The 17,349-nt window shown below is 44.7% G+C and overlaps 1 protein-coding gene and 1 non-coding gene across 6 annotated transcripts in view; both read right to left on the bottom strand.

The window, feature by feature from the left end:
* Window positions 1–17,349, bottom strand: part of LOC105490615 (calcium/calmodulin dependent protein kinase ID) — a 491,371-nt gene that overhangs the window by 369,624 nt on the left and 104,398 nt on the right. Inside the window, exon 1 of one of the 5 annotated variants that reach the window (XM_071070483.1) lies at window positions 12,934–13,769. The exons of 2 other annotated variants lie outside the window; for them this stretch is intronic. In XM_071070483.1, the coding sequence (XP_070926584.1) occupies window positions 12,934–13,130 (197 nt within the window). In that variant the 5' untranslated portion in view covers window positions 13,131–13,769. Of the gene's footprint in view, window positions 1–12,933; window positions 13,770–17,349 lie in introns of those variants that run through there. 2 more of the 5 variants (XM_071070482.1, XM_071070484.1) reach the window with 2 other exon arrangements.
* On the bottom strand, window positions 7,878–8,006 carry LOC112428181 (U6atac minor spliceosomal RNA). Its single transcript, XR_003020096.1, has one exon. It is a non-coding gene; the product is annotated as a U6atac minor spliceosomal RNA (small nuclear RNA).

The following is a 17,349-nucleotide window of genomic DNA, read 5'->3' on the forward strand; positions in this document are numbered from 1 at the left end:
TTCAACAACCACGGGACAAAGAGGGTACAAACAGCCAGTGACTTTTATTTATTGTTTTGAGATCTATTTTAACCAGGTTTTCAGACCTCAGTTAAACAGGGGTGTATTAGTCCATTTTCCTACTGCTATAAAGAACTGCCTGAGGCCGGGTGCGGTGGCTCAAGCCTGTAATCCCAGCACTTTGGGAGGCCGAGACGGGTGGATCACGAGGTCAGGAGATCGAGACCATCCTGGCTAACACGGTGAAACCCCTTCTCTACTAAAAAATACAAAAAAACTAGCCGGGCGAGGTGGCGGGCGCCTGTAGTCCCAGCTGCTCGGGAGGCTGAGGCAGGAGAATGGCGTGAACCCGGGAGGCAGAGCTTGCAGTGAGCCGAGATCGCACCACTGCACTCCAGCCTGGGCGACAGAGCGAGACTCCGTCTCAAAAAAATAAAATAAAATAAAATAAAATAAAATAATTTAAAAAAAATAAAGGAAAGAGATTTAACTGACTCACAGTTCAGCATGGCTGGGGAGGCCTCGGGAAACTTACAATCAAGGCGGAAAGTGAAGGGGAAGCAAGGCACCTGTTTCACAAGGCGGCAGGCAGGAGAAGGAATGCAGGAGACACTACCACACATTTATAAAACCATCAGATCTAGTGAGAACTCACTATCACGAGAACAGCATGGGGAAAACCTTTCCCCATGATTCAATTAACCTCCACCTGGTCTCTCCCTTGACATGTGCAGATTATGGGGATTTATAGGGATTATAATTCAAGACGAGATCTGGTGGGGACACAAAGCCTACCCATATCAGTGGGCAATACATATCAGCCCCTTCAACTCACCGAGAGGTGAGAAAAAAGCACGGAGAACTTGGTAGTGAAAATAAAACAGCAGTAATCTCAGAGGTGAGAAAACTGGCTGATATAGACACAGATGTGCTGGCAGATTATGAATTCAGGTTTGCTTAAAAAGATAAGTTGTTGCATTATAAACAAACCACCAAATTTACTAACAACTAAAATACTGATAAGTACCAACCTATGATATATTTATGCATAAATTTTTTAAAACTCTTAGAGCTGGCCAAGTGCAGTGGCTCACACCTGTAATCCTAATACTTTGGGAAGCTGAGATGGGTGAACTATTTGAGGTCAGGAGTTCGAGACCAGCCTGGCCAACATGGTGAAACCTCGTCTCTACTAAAAATACAAAAATTAGCCAGGTGTGGTGGGGTGTGCGCCTATAATCCCAGCTACTCAGGAGGCTGAAGCAGGAGAATCGCTTGAACCCGGGAGGCAGAGGTTGCAGTGAGCCAAGATCATGCCATTGAACTCCTGCCTGAACAACAGAGTAAGATTCCATTTCAGGAGAAGAAAAAAAAAACTCTTAGAGCTTATTTTCTTTCTCTAAGCCAAATAGGAAATAAGTTTGCTGTTATTGGTCTTGGACTCTAGACATGAGTGCCAGCTGCTGGATGCCCAACAGAATTTTGATGAAAGATGTTTCTTCTCTGGCGTATGCTCATTTCTTCTTCCAGTCCAGATAGAGTCCTCTCTGTCTATGCCGCTGAGCTCTGCCCTGCAAGCTATTCTCACTAACATCGCTTCACTCTAGAGGACCCCATTACCTTAACGGGTTAGAAATAAGAGCTCAACCTGGGCACGGTGGTGCATGCCTGTAGTCCCAGCTACTCGAGGCAGGAGCTGAGAAGGGAGGATTGCTTGAGCCCAGGAGGTCGAGGCTGCAGTGAGCTATGACCGTGCCACTGCACTCCAGCCTGGGCAAAAGAGCAAGAACCCATCTCTCAACAAAAAAGGGAATGAGAGCTCCACAGCTCATATCAGCCCACTAGGCATGTCACACTTGAACTCTGACCCTTCTCATGTTTAATAATACATACTATACAGAGCAATATACATATATTAGCTCTCTTTTCTGTAGTTGTTCCTGTTACTGCCATATTTTACAGCAATTCTGTTAGATGGTCTCGGGACCTTCACAAATATGGTCCAATGCTTATAACCATTTATTCAAAAAAGAAAAAAACTCCTGGCCAGGTGCAATGGCTCACGCCTGTAATCCCAGCACTTTGGGAGGCCAAGGCGGGCAGATTACAAAGTCAAGAGATGCAGACCATCCTGGCTAACGTGGTGAAACCCCATCTCTACTAAAAATACAAAATTAGCTGGGCTTGGTGGTAGGTGCCTGTAGTCCCAGCTACTAGGGAGAATGAGGCAGTAGAATAGCTTGAACCCAGGAGGCGGAGGGTGCAGTGAGCCAAGATCACGCCACTGCACTCCAGCCTGGCGACAGAGGGAGACTCTGTCTCAAAAAACAAAAAAAAACTCTTAATAGGTCAGAAATTCAAATTATCCATTTAGTAATGAAAACTAAATGAATTCTTCACGAAATTAACAGAATTTGGACTTTGACAGTACACTAACACTCTTGGGAACATACACTCATTCTTTCGTTGAGTTGCAAGGGAGATAAGGGTCTTGGTATAAGATGTAAGAAGCGCTGGGTGGGAATATTCTGGTGAAGTGGATCCAAGAGAAGCGTGTTCATTGTTTCGGAGAACAGGGAACAGTTCCCAAGAAAAGCAGTGTTTGGTTTCTGTGATGAAAAACAAACTTCCTCCTCCAAAGATAAGTGGCAAAACAATACAGTCTCCACTCAAAGCATCTACGCTAAGAAATACCTTGGCTACCATAATAGAAGAAGAACCCCTAAAAACAACTGTGAAATATTTCCACCACTGTTGGGTTACTTTTGGGTATTCTTACTTTGAAAGCTTCTTTTTTTTTTTTTCTTTTGAGATGAAGCCTCGCTCTGTCACCAGGCTGGAGTGCAGTGGCATGATCTCAGCTCACTGCAACCTCCACCTCCCGGGTTCAAGCAATTCTCCTGCCTCAGCCTCCCGAGTCGCTGGGACTACAGGTGCACGCCACCACACCCAGCTAATTTTTGTATTTTTAGTAGAGACAGGGTTTCACCGTGTTGTCCAGGATGGTCTCGATCTCTCAACTTCACGATCCGCCCACCTCGGCTTCCCAACGTGCTGGGATTACGGGCATGAGGCACTGCACCTGGCCAAAACCATCTCTTCTTTAAACTGCTACCCCAAATAGTAAAAAGCGTTAAAGAATCAGACGACTCCTACCCAACTGCCCTTCGTCCTTTCTTACTTTTGCTACCCTATTCTTATTTCCCGTCTGGAAAGTAAATTCAGAAAGATAACGCAACACGCAGAGCACTGAACATGGATCCTCAGGTGGCCAGGAGCCTTTCTACATCCTTGAGTACAGCTGCTTACGGCAAATCAAACCTGCCCTGGCAGGCGTGTCTCGCTCTGCCAGCAATGGTGGATGTGAACGGTCCTGTCCTCACAGGCGGGCTGCAGCAGCTCTCCATACCAGCCCCAGAGATGCTGTCCAAGCTTCCTGTAAGGTGAATCGAGGAGGCAGAGTGGAGGTCCTTCTGCAGTCACTACCTACCTTTTTTCCTTTATCTACTAGGAAGCAAACATCACATCCTCCTGAGTCCACTCTCAGATCCTAAGAGGACAAATCTGACAAAGCTCTGAATGGGCTAGTCGTCAAAGAGAGCCCAACCCTTTCAAGCAATTAAGCATTGGGAGGTCAGGAGTGCTGGCTCACACCTGTAATCCCAGCACTTTGGGAGGCTGAGGTGGGAGGGTTACTTGAAGTCAGGAGTTCAAGCCAAGCCTGGGCAGCATAGTGGGACTCCATCTCTACAAAAATTAAAAGTAAAATAGGTTGGGTGTGGAGGCTCACACCTGTAATCTCAGCACATTGGGAGGCCGAGGTGGGTGGATCATGAGGTCAGGAGTTCGAGACCAGCATGGCCAACAAAGTGAGATCCCATCTCTACTAAAACTACAAAAAATTAGCCAGGCATGGTAGCAGGCGCTTGTAGTCCCAGCTACTCAGGATGCTGAGGCAGGAGAATCGCTTGAACCCGGGAGGAGGAGGTTGCAGTGAGCTGAGACGGCACTATTGTATTCCAGCCAGTGTGACAGTGTGAGACTCCATTTCAAAAAAATAAATAAAATCAAATAAAATAAGCTGGGCATGGCAGTGCAAACCTGTAGTCCCAACCACTCAGCAGGCTGAGGCAGTAGGATCGCTTGAGCCCAGGAGTTCAAGGCTGCAGGGAGCTATGATCTCACCACTGCACTCCAGCCTGGGCAAGAAAGTGGGACCCCATCTCTTCAAAAAAAAAGAACAGAGAAATAGGAAATACAACAACAAGCTTCCATTACCACCTTTTTGTGCATTTCCTAGAATGACAGAGGATGTCTGCAACTCCTGGAGCTTTTCCTTAATATACCATAGAGTGGAATTGATCATGATTAGGAAATAAAAATCTGTATGACTTTGCATTTTTTTTTCACCCTGAAAACAAATCTGATTTCTGGTGCTTTCAAAACTAGATCACAGATCTAGCAATGCTTGTGAATATGCTGGTTCCATGTCAGACGGAGCGATAGTCTGCACTGGTTGTCAGGAAAAGCCCAGACTCCCAAATCTGGCTGCCCAGTCTGTGTTATTTTTCCTTCATTCTCTGAGCAAAACTTAACTCTTGCTGTTGCAGACCTAGAGATGCTGGAAGCAGTAACACTGCCTCTCCCCATGGCTTTGATCTATGTTCCTCATTATTTCTCAAGTTTCACCAACATTTAATTGAACCCAAAGAGACAGAGAAAAATCTCTCTTGCAAACTAATCATTTCATCGTAAAAACTTTTTTAAATAACCATATTAATCTTTCATCGAATTCAGAAACTATGACAGATAACTCTGCCAATAAAAAGACCAGGAAGAGGAAATATAAATAAATAAACACGAGAGAAATATGTTTCAAATAACCACATTATCTACTGTGGAGCCATCGCCCTGGGATTCTCAATGACTGTCATGAAGACATATGGAATATGAGGGCTATGTGATTTATCTGAGTCTATGCGTGGGTTTTTTTCAATTTTCTGTAGCTAATATATCACAGTAAAGAGGAATTTTTTTAAACTACTCCTGAATAGAAAAAAAGATAGACTCGTCACAGTAATGTCTCATCACCTAATAATCTATGGTTATAGTCACAAATCATTTAGATAACATTAACCCCAGAAAAACCTGACTATTGTGAAAGCAAACTATCGTGGTCAAATCCATTTTTTATATATTCAACTAAATTCTATTTTTCCACCAACATAGTAGCAGACTGGGGTACAGTCACCTGCCATAATGTGATTTTTTTTTCTTTATTTGAAACTTATCTGAAATGGTAATTATATTACAACAAAATGTAATCCTGGCCGGGCACCATGGCTCACGCCTGTAATCCCAACACTTTGGGAGACCAAGGCAGGTGGATTACTTGAGGTCAGGAGTTTAAGGCCAGTCTGGCCAACATGGCGAAACCCTGTCTCTACTAAAAATACAAAAACTAGCCAGGCGTAGTGGCGCATCCCTGTAATCCCAGCTACTCAGGAGGCTGAAGCAGGAGAATTGCTTGAACCCAGGAGGCGGAGGTTGCAGTGAGCCAAGATCATACCACCGCACTACAGCCTGGGCAACAGAGCGAGATTTCGTCTCAAAAAAAAAAAGAAAGAAACTTATCAGAAGTGATAATGATATGATGATAAAATGTAATCCTGACTGCTGTAGTAAAAGATTAAATGTAAGATTTTACACCACTTTATTATCTAGGTGCAAATATTGTTCATAGGGCCAAGTGCAGTGACTCACGCATGTAATCCTGACACTTTAGGAGGCCGAGGCAGGAGGATCGCTTGAGGCCAGGAGTTCAAGAGACTAGCCTGGGCAACACAGTGAGACCCCATTTCTACAAAAAGTATTAATAATAACAGTAAAATTAGTTGGGCATGACAGCACACACCTTTAGTTCCAGCTACTTGGGAGGCTGAGGTGGGAGGATCACTTGAGGCCAGGAGGTAGAGGCTGCAGTGAGCTATGATAGTGCTACTGCACTCCAGCTTGGGTGACAAGCAAGACCCTGTCTTTAAAAATAAAATTTAAAAAATACTGTTTGCAAATGCATGATGAACACATAGGAATATGTACCAGCAATGAACATCCCCTCTGTCCTCAGCATGGACTCCTCTCGCCTTCCTCTCTAGGTCCTGCTGCATGAGCCTTCTCTTCCTCACTAGTCACCTTTTTGTCATGTGTTTGCCTCCTTAGGAATGCCAGTTCCAGGAAAGCCTGGACCTTCATGCTTCCGTTGACAGCTGTATCCTCGGCATGTGAAACAGCAGACGGTGCATGCGAGAGGCTCAGTGTGCATTTGCTGATTGATTGAATGAATGAACGAATGCACTGACTTTGCTTCCGAGCTAAGAAATGCAGTCAACCACCCTCGCTCTCCACCACCTGCTCTTGGTCTCGTTCAAAGTCAAAGGCATTCCCTGGCTGATTCACTTTTGCTGGTTGCTGACCTGCTTTTCTACACAATTCAAAGGTCAACACAATCCATCAAAAGACCCACGCAAAGGAGGCATTCCGACACCTATTCCCAATCACTCCCTCGCCCTGTACCTCAGACAGAAGAGCAATTTATTATAACTTGTTTATCCTTCTAGTGTTCCTTCATGCAAATATAAGTACATTCACATACATACGTTCATATGCCCATCTTTCTTTTTTTTTTTTTTTTTTTGAGATGGAATCTTGCTCTGTCGCCAGGTTGGACTGCAGTGGCACAATCTCGGCTCACTGCAACCTCCGCCACCTCCGCAAGCAATTCTCCTGCCTTAGCCTCCCAAGTAGCTGGGGACGACAGGCTCGTGCCACCACACCCAGCTAATTTTTGTATTTTTAATAGAGACAGGGTTTCACCAAGTTGGCCAGGATGGTCTCAATCTCTTGACCTTATAATCTGCCCATCTCAGCCTCCCAATGTGCTGGGATTACAGGTGTGAGCCACAGTGCCCAGCCACCCAGCTTTCTTATACAAAGGGCAGCATACTCCATGCACTGTTTTTCACCTTGTGTTTTGTACTTGTTAATGTACCTGGAAATCTTCCCATTTCAAAACACTTTTTTTTTTTTTTTGAGACAGAGTCTCGCTCTGTCGCCCAGGCTGGAGTGCAGTAGCTCAATCTCGGCTCTGCGCATCCTCCATCCTCCGGGTTCAAGCGGTTCTCCTGCCTCAGCCTCCCGAGTAGCTGGGATTACAGGTGTGCACCACCACTCCCAGCTAATTTTTGTGTTATTAGTATAGACGGGCTTTCACCAGGTTGGTCAGGCTGGTCTCGAACTCCCGACCTCAAGGGATCGGCCTGACTTGTCTTCCTATAGTGCTGGGATTACAGGCGTAAGCCACTATGCCTGGCCAGAAACACAGATTTTTATCATTCTCTTTAACAGCTGCATAGCGTTCCACTGTAGATACACACCGTCATCCCTTTAACCAGTTCCTTATTGACCGATGGCCACTTGGCGGCTTCCAACACTCTGGCGTTACAAAGCTTCAATGATAACTGTGAGCAAATGTCATTTCATCACATGTGCGGGTGTATCTGCGGTAAAGATTCCCAGAAACAGGACTGCGGGGTCGAAGGGCAAATGCATCCGTAATGTTAGTTCATGGCACCAGATTCCCCTCCTGTAGGGTTGTTCAAAAATACTGCTGGGTGCTATAAAGAGGTAGTGAATTTTTTTTTAAATTTATTTATTTATTTATTTTTTGAGACAGAGTCTCACTCTGTCGCCCAGGCTAGGGGTGCAGTGACGTGATCATAGCTCACTGCAGCCTTGACCTCCTGGGCTCAAGCGATCTTCCCACCTCAACCTGGGACCACAGGCACGTGCCGCCACACCTGGCTAAGATTTAAATTTCTGTAGAGACAGGCCCTCACCATGGTGGACTGAGTGATACTTTAAATGTGTATGTGTGGTATAGGTCCCGAGAATGTTTTCCATTCTTGTCATGGGGACTGTTAACCTATTTCTTTACTTTCACAAAACACAGGCTCTTTTAAAATTTAAATCAATGCGGCATCCCCCAGTGGTGGTCTGAGTTCACCTTCCCTATTAAACTTGCATCCAACAATTCTCTTCGGCTAACAGGTTTCCCCTCTAGCAACCTATTGGAAGAAAACAGCCCCTCTCAAAGAGACTTGAAAGCCTAGTTAATATGGGTGGAATTAAATTTTTATAAGAGCATTCAGGAATTCTAAATCAGCAGCAAATATTTTTCTCATCACAAGACACACAATGACATGGAAATAAAATGTAAATGAATATTTTAAAACTTTATTCATTCCAATTCAGGGGATCCCCAAACCGAGTTTATATGCCCGGAGTTTTAGTAATTCATGACTTTTTCACAGTGAGAATCTATAATTAGAAAATGGTGCCTATCTGCAGAAGCGATAAAGGGTTCTTTCCCACCCAAGCTTCTGGAGAGGCACGAGGAAACAATACACTTTCACACGAGAATCTCAGATTTCAGGAAACTGACCTTCGGACTTGGAACATTGATTATAGGCAGGGTGCACCAAAGCAACGATCTGCTTTCCTACTGGCACGGACTGGCTAAATACAAGTCATACGAGACTAAATTCACTCCTTTAATATGGTTTTGTGTAATATCTTCCATTTACTTTAAAATCATTTGGCACGGACAGCATGATATTCTCCATGTGCTAGTTGCTGTAAATGTCAACTCTAAGGACAGTCAGTTACCCTAATCAATAACTCATACTCCATCTACCAAAGACATGGACAAGAATGTTTTCAGCTATTTTCTTCATATTGTCCCAAACTGAAAACAACCAAATGTCCATCAACTATAGAAAGGAACCTAAACTTTATACGATGGAATTACAGAGCAATGGGGAAAAATGAACAACTGTTACGTGCAACAACATGAATCAATGTCATAAAGCATAAGTGCAATTCCATGTATATGGAATTTAAAAGCAGACAAAACTAGTCTAAGGTGACAACAGTCAGAAAAGAGATTACCAGGCTGGACACGGTGGCTCACACCTGTAATCCCAACACTTTGGAAGGCCAAGGCAAGTGAACTGCTTGAGCCCAGTAGTTCGACACCAGCCTGGGCAACATGGCAAAACCCTTGTCTCTACAAAAAAATACAAAAATTAGCCGGGTGTGGTGGTGCACACCTGTAGTCTCAGCTACTTCAGACGCTGAGGCAGGAGGATCACTTGAGCCTGGGAGGTCAAGGCTGCAGTGATCCCTGGTCATGTCACCGCACTCCAGCCCAAGCAACAGAGCAAGACCCTCTATCCTTACATGGGATTCCTAAAAAGGTCCAGCCATTGGTTTGGGAAATTTCTGGCTGCCTGAGGCTTCTCCTAGGGTAAGAGAATCATGGTTTTGGAATACTGGAAAATCTGCCTGGAGGGAAGCTTTTATCCAAAGTGGCACTCAGAGCACATAGGAAGGCACAGAGCAGGGACTCCTGATGACAGAACCACCACCCGGACTGTACTCGGCCAGCTGGCCTGCTCACACATTTCCTGAATAAGGGGTCTTAGGTGAATTTGGTCTGAAACTTGCTTGCATTATAACCTGGCAATGAGAATGTAGGAGAAGAGCTAACTGTCATTCACCTAAAATTTTACCTACTAAAAAACCTGAGCGTGGAGAGCCAATCTGACTTAGTTCCATTCTCCAGACATTTGCAGATTATTAGATGAATGGCAACATAGCGCAGGCACAGTGGCTCACACCTGTAATCCCAGCACTTTTCGGGGCTGAGGCAGGAGGATCACTTGAGTCCAGGAGTTCAAGACCAGCCCACGCAACACAGCGAGACTCCATCTCTACAAAAAAAAATTTAAAAATCTGCCAGGCATGGAGGCGCATGCCTATAGTCCCAGCTACTTGGGAGGCTAAGGCACGAGGATCGGTTGAGCCCAGGAATCTGAGGCTGCACTGAGCTATGACTGTGCCATGGCACTCTTCACTCAGGTGACAAAGTAAAGCCTTGTCTCTAAAAAAAAATTAAAATTCGGCCAGGCACGGTGGCTCACACCTGTAATCCCAGCACTTTGGGAGGCCAAGGCGGATGGATCACGAGGTCAAGAGATTGAGACCATCCTGGCCAACACAGTAAAGCCCCATCTCTACTAAAAATACAAAAAATTAGCCAGGAATGGTGGCATGGGCCTGTAGTCCCAGCTACTCGTGAGGCTGAGGCAGGCAGGGTAATCGCTTGAACCCTGGAGGCGAAGGTTGCAGTGAGCTGAGATCGCGCCACTGCACTCCAGCCTGGGTGACAGAGCAAGACTTCGTCTCAAAAAAAAAAAAAATAATTAAATTCAAAAAAAGCATGGCAACCTGCAGTCTACATAACATAGTGAGAATTTTCCTTATAAATGAAATGAAGAAAGGAGCTAGAAGCAAGAAAAACTGGACTGATAAACAACAGCACAGCAAGACCCAACCAGGGGGAGGGTTCCAACAGCCCCCACAGAGCTCTGCTTCTGGCCCCTTCCTCTTCAGCATTTTTACCGGTGACTTGTAGAGAGAGAGAGGATATGATCATAATGGCTGTGGACAACCCAAAATTAAACCAAACTCAGAATTCTAAAAGATCTTGACAGGCTGATATAATGAGCTGGATCTCACAAGATTGTGCACAAAAATTAACAGCTCAGAACAAGACAGCCAAGGCTCCATGATAAAAAATGTATCATGGTTGTTACATTTAAAACTTTAGGGGGTTTGGGCCGGGCTCCGTGGCTCACGCCTGTAATCCCAGCACTTTGGGAGGCCAAGGCAGGCAGATCACGAGGTCAGGAGATTGAGACCATCCTGGCTAACACAGTGAAACCTCGTCTCTACTAAAAATACAAAAAGTTAGCCCGGCGTGGTGGCGGGCGCCTGTAGTCCACCAGGAGACTTGGGGCAAGAGAATGGCATGAACCCGGGAGACGGAGCCTGCAGTGAGCCGCGATCGCGCCACTGCACTCCAGCCTGGGCTACAGTGCGAGACTCCGTCTCAAAAAATCAGTAAATAAAATAAAATAACAAACTTTAGGGGTTTTGGATGACTAGCAGTTCAGGTAAGTCCATGTAAGTCACAAGTGTGTTGTGGTTGCCAAAAATGCAATGCCCGTGTTATATTTCAACAAATAGTTTCCTTTTAAACATGAAATGCGAACATATTCGTACACTGATGTTCCTAGCAGCATGATTCACAATAACCAAAAGGTTACTTCGAGAGTCCGTGCAGAGGAATGGGTAAGCAAAATATGTTCTAGCCTTACAATGGAATATTATTTGGCCTTAAAAAGGAAAAAAATTCTGGCCAGGCACGGTGGCTTACGCCTGAAATCATTACTAGCACTTTGGAAGGCTGAGGTGGGTGGATCACAAGGTCAGGAGTTTGAGACCAGCCTGGCCAACATGGTAAAACCCCGACTCTACTAAAAAATACAAAAATTAGCCAGGCGTGGTGGCTCGCACCTGTAATCCCAGCTATTCAGGAGGCTGAAGCAGGAGAAGCACTTGAACCTGGGAGGTGGAGGTTGCAGTGAGCCGAGATTGCACCACTGCACTCCAGCCTGGGCAACAGAGCAAAACTCCGTTTGTTTGTTTTTTTTTAAAAAAAAAAAAGGAAGAAAATTCTGACTTATGCTTCAAACTGGATGGACCCTGAGGACTGAGTGAAATAAGCCAGTCATAAAAAGGCAAATATTGAGGAATTCACTTCAACAAGATGCCTAGAGTAGTTCAATTCATAGACAGAGAAAGTAGAATGGGGCTGGCCATAGACTGGGAGGAGAGAGGATGAGGAGTTGCTGTTGAATGAGGGCGGAGTCTCTGTTTGGGAAGATGAAGAAGTTCTGGAGATGGATGGTGGCGACGGTTGCACAATGTGAATATACTTCATGCCACTGAACTGTATGCTTACAAACTGTCAAAATGGGCCAGGCATGGTGGCTCACACCAGCACTTTGAGAGGCAGAGGCGGGTGAATCACCTGAGGACAGGAGTTCGAGACCATCCTCACCAATATGGTGAAACCCCGTTTCTACTAAAAATACAAAAATTAGCCAGGCAGAGTGGTGCATACCTGCAATCCCAGCTACATGGGAGGCTGAGGCAGGAGAATTGTTTGAACCCAGGAGGCAGAGGTTACAGCGAGCCGAGACCGTGCCACTGCACTTCAGCCTGGGCGACAGAGCGAGACTCCATCTCAAAAAAAAAAAGGCAAAATGATCATATTTACATTAATACATGTTACCATAACACGTATTAATATATGTACCATAACATGTATTTATACATATAAGTAACACATATACAAATAAACAATGTATAAATATTTATACATTACAAATAATTATACTGTATTGTATACAATATTGTATATTTATACAATTATTTATAATTGTATAAGTGAGCCGAGATTGCGCCACTGCACTCCAGCCTGGGCAACAGAGCGAAACTCCATTTAAAAAAAAAAGGAAGAAAATTCTGACTTATGCTTCAAACTGGATGGACCCTGAGGACTGAGTGAAATAAGCCAGTCATAAAAAGGCAAATATTGATGAATATACAAATAATTATACTGTATTGTATACAACATTGTATATTTATACAATTATTTATAATGTATAAATATTTATTCAGTCCACATAATGTTCTGAGAAATTTCCTTATGATTTCCTTGTAAATGAAAGGAAGGAAGGGGCTAGATGCGAGAGAAACTGGACACTGTATATTTATACAATATAAATTAATATAAATAATTGTATAAATACTGTAAATTCAGTTTACAATAATACATATTACCATTTTTTTAAGAACCCAAAATATGCAATGCAATCATCTGCTCCATTAATGTGAGCAAAGGTCACTGTCGGCTTCCATACTCTGCTCTCAGAACATACCTGAAGAGAGTGAAAACAGGCCTACCTGACTCGCCTGCTCCACGAGCCTCTCCTCCTTCCCTCTCGCGTGGGCTTTGTCTCTGAACCGGGATGGCTCCTCTCCCTCAATGAAGGGACTACTGGCCTCTTGGAAAAGGAGGAGGCTCCCAGCACATGTGCTGCTGCGGGGCCCCAATGTCTCTGTTGCTCCGGTTCCCGGGATCCCAGGGGTCGAAGGTCCATCGGCCAGAGGAGCCCCCGGGACACTCAGAATACGGGCATCCCTCAGGGAATCTTCCAGAAGCCTTAGCTCCCTACCCCACTTCCTCTCTGACCCACTCTCCAACACACACACAAACACACGACCATCCTCAAGTCTCTGCCTCCCAACGCAACAAAGGATTGGTATATTCACGCACTCTACAAATACTCAGAGCTTGAGAGAAATTGTAAAATAAATTCTTTAAAAGATTTACCAGTTCAAAAAATGCGTATCATGTATACGAATGATAATATCTATTAAGTGCCACTGTTATCAGAATTTATATCATTTCTCTCACCCCCTCTAAATAAATTAGTCTGTGAAGCTGAGACAGGAAAAGAGCTGCCCTGGGTGGAAATCCACAAGTGGGACCAGGGTGCTGGGTCCCTGGGGATACCAGGTCCCAAGAAGAAGGCAAGAGTGAAGAGGGAACGGGTATTCCACATTTCCAGCGTCTACAGCGGAATCTCCGAGGGCGTCCTACCTCTTCCTCCTCCCAAGGCAGGAGAAAGGACTTACCTAGCTGGCCAGGAGGGAATGGAGGGTACCAGGCCAGCTCCTTCTCCCTCCTTTCTCTTGGGAACCTGCTGGAAGCCCACAGACTACTTCTCTCCTCTGGCCAGGGGAGGAGGCTTCAGGGGCTAGGCGGACTGCTTCTGAGGTTGAGAGTGAGAAAGCCCTTTATTAAAACGTGCCCCAGTCCTCCAATGGAACGTTTATCAGGAATGAGTTTAACATTGGGATCTCCACCTGCCTAGCCCCTCAGCCCTACTTCTCAATTGGTTCAGAGCTCATGTGGGAAAGAACGGTTCTCCTCACTCCCTCGCCCATGCCTGACACACCCAGCACCGCGCCTCTTACGTGGCCGGCAGGTTTGGGTGGGAAGTCTTCAAAGCTGGTTCTCACAGTGGGAGCCTGCACGAGGCGCAGGACATGCCAGTGGCTTATAACCTCTGGGGCCAGCAGCACCTGATAGCCACCAGGCAGTCAGGGCATGACTTTTTCATTCTTCTCTTATTCTGGAACAATGGGAGTTTCCTTAGATAGGTAACCCAATAGACCCAGCACTTAGCCTCCTTGAAGAAAACACCAGAGTCTCAAATAACAAAACAAAACTAAATCCAAAGGGCTGTCCAAGTCCTCACTGTAACTCGAAATGGCATTCGGAACATTTATGGAGACCAGAAAATACAAGACCCAAAACCTGCTGGGCCTCCTCTCTGGCCAGTACGCAAGTCATCCAACCACTGTCCATGCGTGATCTGTCCAATCTACAGGCCAAGCCCAGCTGGAGACACCACCAACCCATCCCTATTTATTCTCTCAACCAAGTAATTTCCAGATTTCCATTTTACCTTGCTAGAGAGCCATGTTTATGTCTCTAAAGCTTCAATCCCTCTTTAAGAACAAGAAATTAACAAAATCACAATGGCACTTCCTAACGGTATTAAACACAAAACTGTCATGCTTATAGAAACCTGAGAGCTCATGTAGTTAGTTCCACCTCCTCATTCCCCAGAGGAAGTGACTGTGAAGCTGTAAACTCAGTATATAACCCAACTGTAACTGGGAAAACTGGGATATAAACTGGATATTAGAGGATATTAAGAAATTAGTATTAATTGTATTAGTGGTTATAATGCTATTTTAATTACATAGAGAAACTTCCTTCTCCTTCCTTCTTTCCCTTTTTCCTTCCCTCCTTCCTTCTTTCTCTCTCTCTCCTGGCCCTCCCTTCCTTCCTTCTTTCTTTCCTTCCTTGGGTGAAGGAACAGAGATTCACACTACTGTTAGTATGGGTGTAACATCAAGATGTCTCCAATTTACTTTTTTCATATACACGTGTCTTTTTTTTTGAGATGGAGTCTCGCTCTGTCACCCAGTCTGGAGTACAGTGGTGTAATCTCGGCTCACTGCAAGCTCCGCCTCCCAAGTCAAGCGATTCTCCCACCTCAGCCTCCCAATTAGCTGGGATTACAGGCACCTGCCACCATGCCCAGGTAATTTTTATATTTTTAGTAGAGTTGGGGTTTCGCCACATTGGCCAGGCTAGTCTCAAATTCCTGACCTCCAATGATCCACCCACCCAGGTCTCCCAAAGTGCTGGGATTATAGGTATGGGCCACCACGCCCGGCCAACATGTATCTTTTTTTAAGCTTTATTGAGGTATGACTGACAAATAAAAATGGCATATATTTAGGGTATACAGCACGTTTTGATATATGTATACACCGTGAAATGATCACCACAATCAAGCTAATTAACATATGGATCACTTGCCATCATCACCCCTTGTGTGCGTGTGATGATGGCACTTAAGATCTACTCTCTTAGCAAATATCTTCACTTTTCTTTAATGGAGTGAGTTATAATATATAAACAGCTGGCCTGACCTAGGGTATACACAGCTGGTTAGTGGACGAGCTGGTTAACAGCAAGGGTGGTTCTTGCCAAGGCTGTTTTCAAAGTGCTGTATTCTCATCACGGGAGCAGCTACACAAGATGCCCTTCGGACAGCCACACGGGCCCTGCCCACTCAGCTTGAGGAGGTTCTACGTGCTCCCAATGACAATGGCAGACAAACCATACTTCAGTGAAAGAGTAACTGGCTAGGTTGGCTTCTTTGTCTGACCTTAATGGCCAAATACTCATGTAACATTGGCCCAGGTAACATTTGCTCTGAGTTTCAAAGATCACATCAATGCACCAAGGAACTCGAATCTTTGACAGCATAGTAACATGACCTAATAGAATCTGGATATAATCACGCAATAACAATCATGAACCGCTTGCTGTGTACCAGGGACTATTCTAAGCATTAACAAGAATGATCTCAGTAAATCACAACATCCAATGAGATTATCATCTCCATCACATTGATGAAGTAACCAGAGCACAGAGAAGGTAAGAAACCCACCAAAACCACAGAGCCCTACATGACAGTCAGCATTCTGGATGACTCAGCCATACATGCCCCTGTGATCACACTCCATTTCCGGATAGTCACATTTCATGTTTTTCACTGGGAGGAATGGTCCAGGGATAATTTCTTCTCATTCCTGTCTTTAAAAATAGTACAAAAGGATAAAAACAAAAAGTAAAAGAGAAAAATAAAATCTGCCCCGGAGGTTAAAACAACATATCTGATGTCAAAAAAATTTTTTTCACTTTGTTTTTCTCAACAAAAATTCAAATCACTCAAGTACTGCTTGACTCTCTTCCCCAAACAAACCTAGGCAAGAAGTCCATCGTATCTCCACACAAACCTAGGCAAGAAGTCCATAGTATCCTCTACAAACACCTAGGCAAGAAGTCCAGACGGCTCTACAGTTTCTCCTCCAGAGAACTCCGTGGGCCTGGCATGGTGGCCCATACCTGTAATCCGAGCACTTTGGGAGGCTGAGGCAGGAGGATCACTTGAGGCCAGGAGTTCAAGATCAGCCTGGGAAATATAGAGAAACAAAAAAATAATAATAATAAAAATAAAAATAAGTAAAACTAAAAATATTTTTTAAAAAAATAAGTAAAAAAGGCCAGGCACGGTGGCTCACATCTGTAATCCCAACACTTTGGGAGGCCAAGGCAGGAGGATCACTTGAGGTCAGGAGTTCGAGACTAGCCTGACCAACATGGTGAAACCCCGTCTCTACTAAAAATAGAAAAAAATTAGCCAGGTGTAGTGGCGCACACCTGTAATCCCAACTACTTGGGAAGCTGAGGCAGGAGAATTACCTGAATCCACAGGCAGAGGTTGCAGTGAGCCGAGATCATGGCACTGCACTCCAGCCTGGGCAACAAGAGCGAAACTCCATCTCAAAATATAATAATAATAAAAATAAGTTAAAAAATAAGTTAGCCAAGCACTGTGGTACACACCTGTAGTCCTTGTTACTCAGGAGGCTGAGGCAGGGGGATCGCTTGAGCCCAAGAGTTCAAGACTACAGTGAGTCACAAAATTAACTTAAAAATTAATTTTTTTTTAATAGGATCTCACTCTGTCACCAAGGCTGGAATGCAGTGGTACAATCTTGGCTTATTGCAGCCCCAACCTCTCAGGCTCAAGCAATCCTCCCACCTATCTCACTCTTTTGAGTAGCTGGGACCCCAGGTGTGCACAACTACACTCAGCTAATTTTTAAATTTTTTGTAGAGACAGGGCCTTGCTATGTAGCCCAGGCTGTTCTCAAACTCTTGGCCTC

The sequence above is a fragment of the Macaca nemestrina genome, chromosome 9 (genome assembly GCF_043159975.1).
Source record: "Macaca nemestrina isolate mMacNem1 chromosome 9, mMacNem.hap1, whole genome shotgun sequence".
NCBI classification, from domain to species: domain Eukaryota; kingdom Metazoa; phylum Chordata; class Mammalia; order Primates; family Cercopithecidae; genus Macaca; species Macaca nemestrina.